Source organism: Hemicordylus capensis, chromosome 1, assembly GCF_027244095.1.
Source record: "Hemicordylus capensis ecotype Gifberg chromosome 1, rHemCap1.1.pri, whole genome shotgun sequence".
Lineage (NCBI taxonomy): Eukaryota > Metazoa > Chordata > Lepidosauria > Squamata > Cordylidae > Hemicordylus > Hemicordylus capensis.
In genome coordinates this window covers 129,386,402-129,400,736 of record NC_069657.1, presented here as the reverse complement: position 1 = coordinate 129,400,736, position 14,335 = coordinate 129,386,402, and the positions used below count along the sequence as shown (strand labels likewise).

General features: G+C 41.5%; 1 protein-coding gene and 1 long non-coding RNA gene across 21 annotated transcripts in view; one reads left to right on the top strand and one right to left on the bottom strand.

The window, feature by feature from the left end:
• TNNT3 (troponin T3, fast skeletal type) overlaps positions 1-14,335 on the top strand; it is a 55,989-nt gene that overhangs the window by 33,866 nt on the left and 7,788 nt on the right. For 15 of the 20 annotated variants that reach the window (XM_053253920.1, XM_053253954.1, XM_053253947.1 and 12 more), the window contains 8 exons: positions 5,375-5,396; positions 5,888-5,933; positions 6,190-6,306; positions 6,961-7,038; positions 7,245-7,358; positions 8,372-8,481; positions 10,012-10,102; positions 11,155-11,195. In XM_053253920.1, the coding sequence (XP_053109895.1) occupies positions 5,375-5,396; positions 5,888-5,933; positions 6,190-6,306; positions 6,961-7,038; positions 7,245-7,358; positions 8,372-8,481; positions 10,012-10,102; positions 11,155-11,195 (619 nt within the window). Of the gene's footprint in view, positions 1-2,169; positions 2,194-5,374; positions 5,397-5,887; positions 5,934-6,189; positions 6,307-6,960; positions 7,039-7,244; positions 7,359-8,371; positions 8,482-10,011; positions 10,103-11,154; positions 11,196-14,335 lie in introns of all 20 variants that reach the window. The other 5 variants (XM_053253911.1, XM_053253892.1, XM_053253927.1 and 2 more) reach the window with 2 other exon arrangements.
• On the bottom strand, positions 3,012-10,087 carry LOC128326714 (uncharacterized). Its single transcript, XR_008308216.1, has 3 exons — positions 9,982-10,087; positions 4,874-4,961; positions 3,012-3,658 (listed from the first exon to the last, which is right to left on the bottom strand). It is a non-coding gene; the product is annotated as an uncharacterized LOC128326714 (long non-coding RNA).

Genomic DNA, 14,335 nt, shown 5'->3' with positions numbered 1-14,335 from the left:
AAAGCATACAGTTTAAACACATTACACTTTAAATTTGTCCACACATAAATGTTAGAGATTGGAAGGGGAGATTTGTTTATCTACCCTACAGGCAGCAGAAGTGCACAAGTAAGGAGAGCACTGCTAATTAATATTATCTGGAGACATGGAGTTAAAGGTTTAAGTAAAGTAGTTTATTTAGGAAATACACTAGAGAGATAAGTCTAACGCCTAGCTGCTTACTACATCAGGAGAGGGGAGAGGAAGAAGAGGGAAGTCTGCCTCTCCAGGTGAGAGCATGAAACCTGAGAGTATCAGTTTAACAAAGGGAAATCAGAGTAAAGAAAGCAGGAGCTGCATTTCCAACAATAAGCACATGCCCAAGGAAGGTCATGATTGCTTGGGTGATAAATGTATTGTGTGGCCTGGCCTTCAGAAACTGGCATTTCTTCCAGACAGTTTCCTAGCTAAAGTATGACTTTAGTACACACACCCCACCCTCACATTCAGGTAAAATTATATCCCATAATATACAGAATATTGTGTGTGTGTGTGTGTGTGTGTGTGTGTGTGTGTGTGTGTGTGGCGGCGACAACATCATACTTGGCAGCTGATGTTGATTGAGGCAGGGGGGTGGAGAGGAAAGCAGAGTATACCTTTATACATCCATAAGACTCCCACCCTGCACCCCTGCCCAGCTCTGTGTGGAGTCTGCACTTGTCCTGCACCCCACCACTTATGCATATGCACACTGTCCATCTGAGACTGAGAAAGTTGTTGTTGTTGTTGTTTTAACTGGGCTGACTCCTCAAATGGCCACTGCACATGTGCATTGGCCAGATAAGCAGCAGGGGTAGGGTGCGTGGTGGGGGAGCTGAGCAGGGGACAGTAGGCAGCAGTCTAAAAGATTTTTAAAGGCATAATTTGCCTTCCTCATTGCCCACCCCAGCCCCAACCACCACTCAGAGGTGCAGCTAGGTGATTTTGGACCCTGCACCTAACGAGCTTAGGGCATCCCCTGCAAAATAAGCATCCTTTCCACATATATACATTTCACCACAAACCTCCATTCACATGGGGGGGTGGAATGATGGTCCAGGGGGTGGGGGTGGGGGGAGGTTAGGTTCCAAGAGTTTTTGTAATTTTCTGCCATAAAACAAGGCACTTATAGGACTGACTTAGAAATTGTTGCTTTTAATTTTTTTAAAAAACCTATTAAAAATCAATAGATTGACCAAGTCACTTCAAAATCAATACATGGAGACCTGGGAGGGTGCACTTACCCTTACCCCGCTTTTCTGGAGTTCTGTAAAATCCCTTGGAGCGTCAGCATACCTCCCTGCCGCCCCTTCCTCTCTTCGGACGGAAGTGGCCAGAAGTACTGGGCGCACGTGCACACACCGGTTTTGTGTGTGCACATGTCGCAAGCATGCTTGCCAGACAGGCTTGCACGTGATGGTGGCGTGCATGGACGCACCTGGTACTTCTGGTCGAAGAGGGGAAGGGGCGCTAGGGAGGTAGGCTGACGCTCTGAGGGATTTTACAGAACTCCCGTGCCAGCAGGGGGAAAGTGGGGGGAGGGGTAAGTGCACCCTCCCCCGTCCTTACGGTCCTACCGGCCAGTGTTAAAACCTGTTCGGAGGCCCATAAAAAGGCCTCTGAACATGTTCATGCGCATCCCTAATTCAACAAACAGAGTCCTGATTACTTTTCCTACATCTGTGCCAAATTTTAGAACTGTAGGATAAGTCATTCCAGAAAAAACAAAGGGGAATATCCCTTGAGGAAAATCATGGGGCCCTTTAGGAGAACGGGCACATGGACCTAGGTCCCCAGGTCCGTGCCTGGTGGCGCCTCTGCCCAGCTGCAATGCACAGGGCAGCTATTCACCACAGTGGGCAGGGGTGGTGTTGGTGGTACCCTTCCCACCCATGCCCTCCAATAATTGGTGCCTTAGATGACCACCTAGGTCTGCCTAGTGGACAGGCACTGACAGTTTTTTTAAAGTCACCTATTTCACTTACTGAATCAATCCTTAATTTAGCTAGTATGGGAGTCAATGATTCTAGGAACTAGAAGTTGGGAAGAGGGAGAAGAAGAAATATGTAGGGAGATAGGGGATAATAGTAGGAGAAAATATTGGTAGCCCATTGACTGGATTTCTTTCTTTCCTTTGCCTTTTATCTGCAGCTGGAGAAGAAGAATACTGTGATGGTATTTTGGTGCCATTTGGAGATAACACCTCCTAATTTCTAACTCTTTTCCCCTCCCCCTTCTGCTTCTAATTCTTAGTGTGAAACCAGGAACTGGGCCAGATCATCACAACTGCAAATCTACAAACCTTTCATTCCTCTATGTTTGTAGGAATACCCTCTGAATCCTGAAGCCAAGTTGTCATAACACCAGCTAACACCCCTGCCCCCTCCCCCACCCGCACGCACTAGAAATATCTGTAGCAATTCCCTTCAGATGTAAAAACCAAGCTAACAACACTGGTTCGTTCCCGTCATCTGTGGAGTTTGCTTGTAGAAAATTGAGGTTTTCTAGTTGAGATCAGTAAAGGTACTTCTGCAGAGCAACAACTTCCCTTACTGATCTGTTTGATCCTTTCTAAATTTCAAATTCTGAAGAGAAACGTTCAGTACTTACATGAGATTCCTTCCATTCCCTTTCCTTTTAGAAATCTCATGCTTTCTTTACAGCTTTTTTTGTTACTGAAGGGCAAATTGGAGGCCAGGTTCCTTCTTATGTCAGGACATTATCGGGTTATGCTTCACTACCATACTGATGCTGTATATAAAGCCAAAAGAAACAGAATCTTAGATAAAGTACGGTGAACTAGAAGAAAAGGTTTTGCCATGATGATTCAAATTTTTTCACCCAGTTCCTTGAAGAGAAAAAAGAAAAGACCATCCCTCAAATAAACCTAACTTTGGGACTGGCCTCTGTGCATACCCTATGTCTTGTTATGCACTTGAAGATCTTCAGTTAAAAAGAATGTAGAAAGAACAGACTTTTTTCATTGTTTTATTCTTGTCTGGAAGTACAAAAACAAAACCTTTTATTCCAGCATAAAAAACTAACATTTTTTAAAATCACACATTCATGGAATTATTCTAAAGAAACAACAGATGCCATATGATGCAATTGTTTTGGCCGATGGTATAGATTTCTTAAATCTTAGAGACAAATGTGTGAAACAGACTAAGAAAAAACAATTCATGAAAAAACCTCTGTTTTTAAAAAATCTTTTTCTCTGTAGTGACATATTCTACTAACCTTCAGTGTTATGGCTAAGTAGGAATATAGTAGTTATTCTTCAGTGCAAGGGGTTGAGGGGAAGGGAACCTGTGTGTTTGTGAATAACAGAAATGAAAGACCACTGGGTGTGATTTCTGTTTTCATCTCTTATATTTTTAAAAGCCATTTCAGATGAAAAAGCTCAATGCCTCGTGGATGAGAAAAATAAACACCTACAAAAGTACACTCTCTGAAGAATACATTAAATGGCAGAGGCTGTGCAAATGCACTCAGTTTCACTGAGAACAATCTCTCATTCAGTTTCATGTAGCAATGCAAATCATTGAGTTCCATAGAGATGACAATGGTGGCTGCAATTACACATCAGGACCAAATCCTTCTGGATTTAGGAGATCCTAAAGCAAGGAGTTCAGGAAATCTGGAAGCATAAATGAAAAGCATATAAAATATTCAAGACGTAAGGCTAACAAATAGGAAAGATAGAAAAGAATAAGAAAAGATTAATGCACACATGTGATGCTGTGGTGTAAAGGTTGAAAATCAACAGAAAGCAAGGACCTGGGATGTAGACCAAAGTGTTGGGGGAGAGGAGCAAATATGCACATATGTGACATCTCTTTCAACCAACAGACCCTTTCCTTTGTCATGGTAGCCCTATTCAGACATCATGTCATACTTGCATACAGGTGTACATGTCTTTGTGTGAATGACATGCATTCACTTTAAAACTGAACCTAGGTATAGTTGCAGCTGCCATATGGAAAAGATTATTTCCTCTCCATTTTAAGCTATGCCTGCTGGAATTCCCTCTTCTGTGCATCTCTTAAAAGTACTAGAGACCTGTCCTCTTTTCCATATGGCAGCCTTAGATATAGGCCTTTTCAAATGCAGGGTACAGACAAGAAATGCACTACTGCACATGCACTGAACATAACGTATGAATAACTAGGTGTGTGCAGATCTGTACATGTATACATTATACACAGATTGTGCATGTCTTGAACATGACATGTGAATAAGGTTAGTGTGGCATAATTTCATTCCCTTTCAAGATGTGGTATTCTACTCTGTGCGTAGCCTCTGGGCTGACCTTGGTCAGTATTGTTTCCCGGGGCTGATTGGACCAAATAGCCCATATACACATGCTCCAAGTACTTGTTTAAACAAGTACTTGGAGTGTTTGCATAGGGACCATTCATATGAACAGCCCCCCTGCCTCTGCTATAAAGGGACACACTCAGAGGGTATTAGGACAAATGTGTTCTAGGCACACCCTCTTTCTAATCATGTGTGCCAGGGGCTGTATCATCCGAACCAGCCCTTGGATGAATTAATGAAACTCACTCAATTATTCCCAAAGATTTTTTTTACCTGTTCTTAGAACATTTCTAGGTAACTCTTACTCAGCTGTTACCTCTGAAATTTTACTTTGAGCTCACCTTCCAAAGGGGGAAGCTATACATTTCCCACTTAAAAGCCAAGACTTAGAAATTTTGCTTTAAGCTGCAGGGCTGGGAAAGGAGAAGTCTCCCATAACACATATTTTTTCCTTAAATACATCACTATGAAGGCAAATGGCCCTGGACTAAGAGAGTGGCATAAACATTTTCCAATCAATTCATCAAGTGATTACCTCATAAATTCAGAGGCAGAATGTTCACCATTCCTCAAATTAGGCTGTGTTCACAATACTCGGTCCAACAGCTCTGAGCTTTTTGTTGCTGAAATATATATTAAAAAATGAAAAGGGAGAAAAAGAGAGAGAGCATTGTGTGACAGAATTCCTGGAATTCATACATAGCATGTGGTTAGAAAAGACATCCAGGATTTGAGACCTAGAATTCAATATCTTATAGGATATTGCTGCCTTCCAGATGCTATGTTGGAGCTTTCATGCAAGCTCTTATTTCATTTTCCTATGCTGTTTTACTTCTGTGTAAAACTGGTCTGCCATGAAGTGTGTCTCTATGAAGTGTTGGAGCGTAACCAAGTGCTGCTGGGATGTTTGCATAAGACTGGACATCCTGCCTGGTTCTTTATCTTAAACCAGATTGGATTTGTTTTCTTATTGTTCTAATATTGTCTTTCCCCATCTTTTCTTCCCTTTTTTCTCTCTCTGCATTTCCGTATCTAGAGAAGAAGCCCAGAGTACCAACGTAAGTGTGCACAAGCAAATGCTTAATCTGTTATAAAGTTTTTACTTAGGTTGCTTCAGATGTTGTAAGCAAGCATTGCCAGCCAAATGCACAGCAACTCTTACATTGGGCTGGCTGTGCTCCTTTGTCATGTCTAAAGGACAGTGTTGCAGCAGCAGGAACTAAGTTTGTTTCAATTTAATGTCTAATTGGGAGTTAATTAATGGCTAGGTGTTGAGTTCAGGTGAAATGACATTTTTCAGCAGAAAAAAATTATGGGTGTTACACCTGAGTGGGTTTGGTCCTTCAACACATTCGAGTTTGACACCTCTCTTCTAACATGTTGTATACCACTTAGTTTTCCTAAATGGTGTTCAATCAAGCTTGATTTTAGTTCTGTTTTCTTGTGAGTCACTCTTACCAACAGTATCATCACAACTCCCAGTTCTGAGAGTGCTTACCTGTGGCACTTATATGTCTTTCCCCCTCTCCCCCACCCCTCATACAAACAGGTTGACTGCCCCTAAAATTCCAGAGGGTGAGAAAGTGGACTTTGATGTAAGTATTGCTGACTCCTACCCACTATAAACAGCACTCTTATCCTGTTATAGACCCTTCTATCTCTACACAGATAATCATTTTAGCCAAAAGGGTTAAATATATATAGATGTATTTTTACATAACAACCCTAAAGACATTTCCTAGTGAGTGCCCTAATCAAGAGCCATGAGATGAAATAATGACATGGAAAAATTACCAAATGAAAGGATCCATATAATAAAATTGAAATAATTTTTCCCCTGTTCATTTCCAGGACATCCAAAAGAAGAGGCAGAACAAAGACTTGATTGAGCTTCAAGCCTTGATTGATAACCACTTTGAAGGACGGAAGAAGGAAGAGGAGGAGCTGATGGCCCTCAAAGAGAGAATCGTAGGTCTCAGTGATGTGGGCTCATAGCAGTGTCGTCTCCTAGATGATAATTTGTAGTTACTTAAGGGTCTCTTAGTTAAATGTAAATAGGCACAGTTAATTATTCCTTCCAGCCAACAAAAATGATGTGAAGAGAGAATTCTTTGAGGGTAATCAAATCTTCATCCAAGTTTGTGATGGTAGAAGGGATACCATGCAACGGTGTTTTAACAGTGTTGCCCCTCTTTGTGATGGGGTCAATGTTGTACCTTTCTCATCCTTGAAGAAATAAACTAAAAAACCCATAGGCAAATGATTTTTGTAATTTGTAATTTTATCTGTCCTCAAAAAGTAGATGTTATTTCAACATTTTATCAACTTAAGTGCAGGTGTTTTGGGATGAATACAGACCACCATTTTACCAAGCAGCTGCATCTGCTGTGTGGTAACCTTCTTCTTGGCACTTGACAGGATGACTGATAACCCTAGGTTGAGAGAGAATCACCTCAGGTTACTTTGGTATCTGTATGGGCTCATTGCTTACCAGGGTGGTTTCTACCCTCATATGTTCAAAAGAGAGTTATTCAAAACCTTTGGCTCTGATCAACAGCATTAATTTAAAAAGTCAGAATGAAGCTGTTCACTGCTGCCCCTTTTCTTATGTGCAATCGACAGGAGAAGCGTAGAGCTGAAAGGGCTGACCAGCAAAGAATCCGGGCTGAGAAGGAAAAGGAGCGTCAGGCCAGACTTGCTGTAAGTCTGTCCACATCTTATCATTCGTGATACCCCATTGTATTATAAGAGCAGGCTGTATCAATTAAGGTAGGGTATCTCTGAGCAGAATTCTTCTAACTTTTTTTGCTCCAGTATACAAACACTACTTACAAGTTTCAGATTGTTTATTCTAAGCTGATGATCCACAACCTGACACAAGGCATTTTTGTTATTACATTTCACAGGAGGAGAAGGCAAGAAGAGAGGAGGACGATGCCAAGAGAAGAGCTGAAGATGATATGAAGAAGAAGAAGGCTCTGTCCTCCATGGGTGCCACATACAGCAGCTATTTGGCTAAGGTAACTATACAGCTTGGCTGAGGAAATGGGGATGTGATCAATGATAAGTGAACTGTGGCATTGCCCTTAAGGAAATGTCCCTAGTTAGATTTCCCTAAAAATCTTATGAACTAGCTCATCCATTGCTCGGAATTCTCTAGCTCCTCATTGGCAAGAGCCAAAAAGACCTTCAGCATCTAAAAAGTCAAGGAAGCTTCAATATTAATGTAAAGCAGTTAGCGTTTTATTTTTCTCAAGTTAGTGTTGCAGAGAATTTCCTGTGTGTTTTCCAACATCTCTCTCACATTCTCCTATAATGGGTTAGTGCAGGGATTCTTAAGCTGTAGCACAGTGGACTTTGTGAAATTATTGACAGAACTATTCTAGTCTTCTTAATGAGGAGACTGTTGATCTGGAAGCATTACTGTGCTTGGGGGGTGGGGGGAGGAGTTCACAGGAAAAGAGAAGGTGCAGAGCCATATTATCCCAGTGGGAAAAATTCCAGAGTAGCAAAACACCTATGATAAAGCTTCCTGGAAACCTACCTCAATATACTTTCAGAAATGATAATCCTTGAAGCTGAGCGCAGCATTTTCTACAATTATTTGGGTGGTGGGGGGAGAACTATTGCTCTGGGGTATGCCAAATTCTGTAATATCTTCCACAGCGCAGTGATTCTTCCTTCAATGGGAATTGAGCTCCTACAGAAGCTTTTCACACGGATCTTTTGAAGCCCTTTAACTCACATCTCCTCCAGAATGGAGGGTTTGTATTCACATATCGGCTAGATTTACCCCAAAGTCCCTGCAAATTATTGGGGAACAGTTCACACACAATTCAGGTTTTTCACTGTGCATTAGAGTGTAACCCGATTTATATCTGGAGTTAAAAAATCCACTATTTGTTTCTGTTTTGGGGGACAACTTCGAGTTCTCAGTAAAGCCTCCCTGTAAACTTGTGGTTTTATACCTGCTGTGCATAAAAGCCCACAGAGATGCATCTTGTGATATTCTAAAAACACTGTTTCTTCATAGGCTGATCAGAAGAGAGGAAAGAAACAAACTGCTAGGGAACTGAAGAAGAAGATCCTGGCAGACAGGCGCAAACCTCTAAATGTTGACCATCTTAGTGAAGACAAACTGAGGTAAAATGCTGTTAACCAGATATTTGCTCTGGGTTGTATGGAATGGAAAAAATCAAGTTTGAGAGTTTTCTCCAGCTAATGGCATTTTGGTAGGATTTCTTAGAAGGCCTTACTTTGAGAAGATAACATACTGCAGTTTGTTGGGATGCAGAAAAGGACAACATTGGATGCTTATCATATTGTAGCAGAAATCCAATTAACTGAAGCATAACTAGAGTGTCCGTAGAATCAGGGGACCATATAATGCAGGATCAGAATCGACCTGTCAAGTATTAGTACCGTATAATGTGACATGATATGGGCCATATAGATCTGTTCAGCATTTTGTCAACTTAATTATACAATCCAGCCAAATACAAGCTTTTTCACATCTGATTCATTTCAGTGGGAGATTTAAGCACTGAGCTTGACTCTGCTGAAAATCAGTGTCTGATGTTCTGCACAGTCCTCTGTTGGCATTAGCAATTCACCGGTGCTGCTACATACATGAAAGGCACCCCCAAAGATGTTACACAGTAGTGCTGTTGTGCAACTTCTAAAATCAGTCCCCATTGTTTCCTATGGAAGTAGCATGCCCAGAGACTGATTTTAGTAGCTGTTCAAAAGCACTCTTATGAAACACTCTCAGGACTGCCTTTTACAAACACAGTAGTCTCAGTGCATTACTAATGCTGATGGAGAACTGTGTGGAATGTCAACCACTGTATCTAAAAGGGGAGGAACACACTCCTATTTCATAATTAATAATATTTCATTATCACCATATTAGGATGTCTGATCAGCAGCTCAAGGATTTAGATTTTCTCTTCTAGTCTTTCCCTCTAATTCAACTGAGTTTGTTTTGTGGGTAGCAAAGAAAGATCCTGGGAAATGTAAAGGGGGGGGGAGGGCGGGATGTGCACAGGGTATAAAGAGCTGAAAGATCATACAGGGTAGGACATTGATATAATAAAACTTGTGTCTAATTATTTTTGCTTGGAATTACAGTATAAAGCTGTCTTTACAAGCAACTTTAAAATACTTTTAAATCTGCAATATGCCACCGGTCAATGCTGTTAATGCAGGATAGATCATGAGACAGACAATTTTAAATTAAATAGACAATATAGGTTTTAGTCTTAGATTTGAATTACAGATATGGGAAATGCAAGCGGGGGATGGAGGGAAGGAGTGAAAATGACCTAAATGTTTTTCAGGTACAAAGCAAAGTCAGAGACAGACAAACAAATCCAGCTCTGTGATGTAGTTAGAAAAGGAAAGCCATAAGTATTGTAGAACTTCTTATTGTTGTAAACACCTATTCATCATGTTCTTCAAACATCCCTGTATTGCTATTGTCCTAGCCACACTCCTAGTTTTATGAACTAGTAGTTTATATGACCCGCTCAACAAAATCTTCTGGATGGCTTTAGAGGTATTTGGGTAAATCTGGTAGCACTCTAGTGTATAAAACGTGAGATTCAGAGAATGCATAATGTTCAAAATTCCAAATGTTTTTACCTGTCTTTCTGCTTCTTCACTAATGCACAGAGATAAAGCCAAGGAATTGTGGGATTGGTTATACAGCCTGGAAACTGAGAAGTATGAATATCTAGAGAAGATCAAGAGACAAAAATATGATGTGAGTAGAAAAGCACATCTTGGTTGAAATTCTGTTTATCCCCAGCTCATGGTGAAATTATTTGTGATCCTCCTGAGAAAGGCACAGTCTGAGAGCCATAAAATCTCAGATATCATGTACATGTGAGCAGGATACTTATCTATAGAATTTAAGTTTTCATTCAAAACCGAGAACTTCTGAGCTAGACATCTAGAATGGATTTCGGCTTTCCAGCCGGGGAAGATAACAATTTTCTTCATTATGTACCTGGTGTATGATATGGGTTTTAGACATAGTCATCTGCCTATCTCCATCATATAATGCCTTCACAAACAAGATGTCTAATTTCATGGTTTTATTTTCCATCACAGAAATCAAGAAAGAGGGTCAAGAACCTCTATGGATTTATACCTCTGAGCAGCACTGGATTAAAATAACTAGGCGTTTAATGTTAATCCCTATTTCTGACATTCCTCACCTCTCTTACTTGTATGTCATGCTCACTTCCTCATCTACATCTAGAGAGACAGAGAGGCCACTACTGTCTGCCATGCTAACAAGGGTGCTGTTGATTTCTTCATGTTGGTCAGGAAAAAAAGTATTCTACATTTCTCTGCAATCTGCCATGTCTCTGTTTGCCCACCGTGTGATATGAGAGCAACACTCTCTTGACATGTGTACAGTTCCAATTGTGCCAACCTACATAACCTGCAGTTCATTCATGCATTACTGGGCCTTGGCACATGCATAAGCAGTACACATGTTGCACACAATGCACATGGTGATCTGAGTCTAGAGAAAAAAGAGATCCGGGGTATGTGCAGAATCCCACTACCCTACCATGTGTGGGACTCTGTACTTTGAAGACACATGTAGATTGATTATTTATTAATGAGGTCTCTTTTGAGTATTTGCCTGGGCCTGGAATGTTAGTCCTTCGAAATTTGCTCACAGGCATGATAGATCAGGATCCTGACTGCCTTAAAATGTTGTTTTGGATTGTTTATCTCATTGCAAACATCGGGATCTGAAAAGTACCCCAAAGCCAATGTACTTATCTTGATCTCTCTTAGATTTTATCACTACGTTGCAGGGTGGAGGCACTGTCTAAGTTGTAAGTACAAAGAGTTCACTCACATGCCAAAAGCAGCAAAGGCTGTTTACATGCATGCATCTCTTGCATGGTGAGAGTCCAGGTGCTCCAGCTTCACGGAGATAGACAGCAGGCTGGCATTCACTTCCTGGCACAGAGAGCAAGAAACTGAGCCTTGGGTGTGTTTTTATATTTCTCTCACTATTTTTCATTCAGATCAGGTTGAGGCAATTGAATAGAGATGCAATACTACACATTGTAGAATATAACTGCTGTGCTTCTAGAACAGGCATCAATACAGCTTAGGTGGATGGTGTCACAAAGTGGAGGACTGGGAATGGAAGGCAGGATCAGTAGAGAAGTATTGTCTACCCAAGTGGCACTTGTACAGTCACAGAAAAACCAATTTTATAGGAGAAAATAATATATTTCAATAGTCCCTCCCCAATGGGAGTGCATCCCACAGGTCTGAGGTTATTGAGAATCAGTGACTAGTTGGGAAGATGGTTTGGTTTTCTCCTGTCATGTTCTTACAGAGACTCTGTCTGGCTGCTATCGAAAGCAAAAGCTTCGATCAAGTGGAAAACTTGCATCAATAGAAGGCACTTGCATTTGTGCTGATTCCATCACTGCAGCCTGCTACACCACATCAAATGCTATTGGTACTCCAAAATGGCATTGAGCAGGAGAGTCAAGTTTCATGAGTGGAATACTGTTTGTGGTTCTTCAGATCCAAGCCAGAATGTTGGACTAGATGCTCTTGGATCAGATGTAATCGCAAGAGGAATGCAGAGGTAGATATGTGTATCATAGAAGGAAAGTTATGATAGCAGGGCAAGGTTCATAATATGTAAAAAGGCAGGGCAGACAAAAGAAACAAGAAAGTAAGAAATAACAAAAATGAAGATTGTTTTAAAGTGAGAGCAAACCCTTGCTTTCCAGTGCTTGCCTCTTTCTTGCCTATCTTTGCCGAGATTTAGTGCCATGCCTGCTGTCTTCAACTTACTGCAGGTTGAGCAGTGAAGGTAAGTCCCAAACACTGAGGTTAAATGGATAAGCAAAGCTAAACTAGTTCCTTAAGAAATACCTGGTTTGAAAAGAAAAACCCAAGAGCCATTCATGAGCTTATTTCTTTGAGGCAGTTTTAAAATATCCACGAGTAAGTATGTCAGGCAGGCAAGCTTTCCTTGTTCGTGTTGTTCTGTTGCTTCCAGTGCCAGAGTCTCTTGTTTCTGCTTGCCATAGAAGAAGCTTGGCCCTGCAAATCCAAAATGGCAGACAAGGTTGAAATGATAACTATTTGGTTTACATACTGTGTCTATTTCCACATACAAAGAACTGAACTGTTGGTTGATCACTTTTTGGACTGACAGTTTACTTAGAAGGAAATGAACAGGGGTAATGAAAGTTTTATTTTGCAGTGATCTGTTGAAAAATTAGATCTTTCTCCCAACATATTTCTTAGAGGCTGGGGAACATCCACCACATAGCAACCAGAGAAACTGGAAAGATGCTGTTATTTTTTGCTGTTCTTGGCTTTCACAAACATGAAATTCAATTTCCATCATAACTGAATACAGAACTCCATTCATAAAAGACAAAAAACCTACAGAGATTATCACAGTCTGGGAGTTGGTTTGGCATTTTTATCATGCTTTTATCGGTGGTCAATACATTCTACCTTTAACCTTTCTTTATCCTTTGGGAACTCTTGTTTTGACTAGCTAAATGGCTTGCTGAGTGGGCTGGCACTAAGGTCACTTTGTGAGAACAGGCCATGATTCTGATCAAGACGTTCAGAGCCAATGCATTTCTGTAGGACTCCCACATATATTACCATAGGAATACAGAGGCTACTTTCCTCGTGTTATTTTCCTTTTTGGAAGTCAGTGTCATACTTGGGCACGTCAGGTATGGCAGGAAGCACACTATGAGAGCAGGCAAGGCAAAGTCAAAGATGCTGGAGGTCAAGAGCCAAAGATCATTAGGGCAGGGAAGTCTGAGTCGAAACAGGCAAAGGGCCAAAACTCAAAGATCAGCCCCTTAGGAGGAGACAACACTGAAATCTAAAAAAAAAAGAGCAAAGGGTCAGGAGAAGCCTCAAGGTAGCCCACATCCACAACAAGGAAATGGTGGAGGCAAACAGAGGTCTTAAATACAGAGCCAGCATGGCAGCCCCACCAAAGCCTGGAATGTCTTAAAGGGGCTGCACCCTCTTAAGCACTAGCAGTGGGGTAGCTGGGTGGTTGCTGGTGGGGATTGGGGTGCTTTGGGTTTATCCTCAGAGTACACAGGGAAGGGTGTGTTGAAGGGGTCAGCAGGTGCTGGCATTTCCACCGGTGGGTGTGAGGGCCCCTCGAAGCTTGCCTCGTCCTACAAGTCCTCTCAGTCAGAGTCAGGCTCAGAGGTGACAGCCACTTCACTTCATGAGCCCCTGGTGTCCAGCTCAGGGCTTATGATCCTTTCACCCTGTGACTCCTCCATGTCAGACTCAGGGTTCATGACAGTCAGAACCATAAGGGTTGGATTAATCATGTGGTCCTTTGGACCAAATCCTTGCTCTTTCTCTCAGCTGGGTGACAATTAGGTCAGAAAGATCCATGCGACTGTGCTCACCCATGTGGTTCTGGTTTTTGTACATTAGCAAAGCATGAGAAGAATCCACAGGGAACCAGCCATTGTCCTGTTGCGGTAGCATATAAAGGGGCCCTCAGTTCTACAGGTGGCTTCTTCAACCCTGACAATTGTATGCACTGGACTATTTACATTGCCATAGGCTTTTGGAATCTAACCTTCATAAAGCCTCTTAGTTCAATAGTGCCCATCCATTCCAGTTTCTCTTTCTAAATGCAGTGTTCCCCCTCCTTTTTTGGAAATGTGTTGAGTTATGTGGAGTGGAGGCTGATGTGACCTTCCGTCTTCCATTATGGCAACTCTCAGAAGAAGCCTTACTGATGAGCAGATTGGTTAACCTTCCAGCTTTGGAATCTCTCTGTTTCCAGTTCTTCATCATTACAGGGCAGTTTGTGTCTTCCAAATAAATGTTTGCTAACTGGCTGGTAAATCTCCAGCAAAGATGATGGGTGGGAGAAAAATTTGATTACGTAGAGACAGATGGCACACATCAATAGACAGCTAATTTCGGGAGCCCTAAAATAATA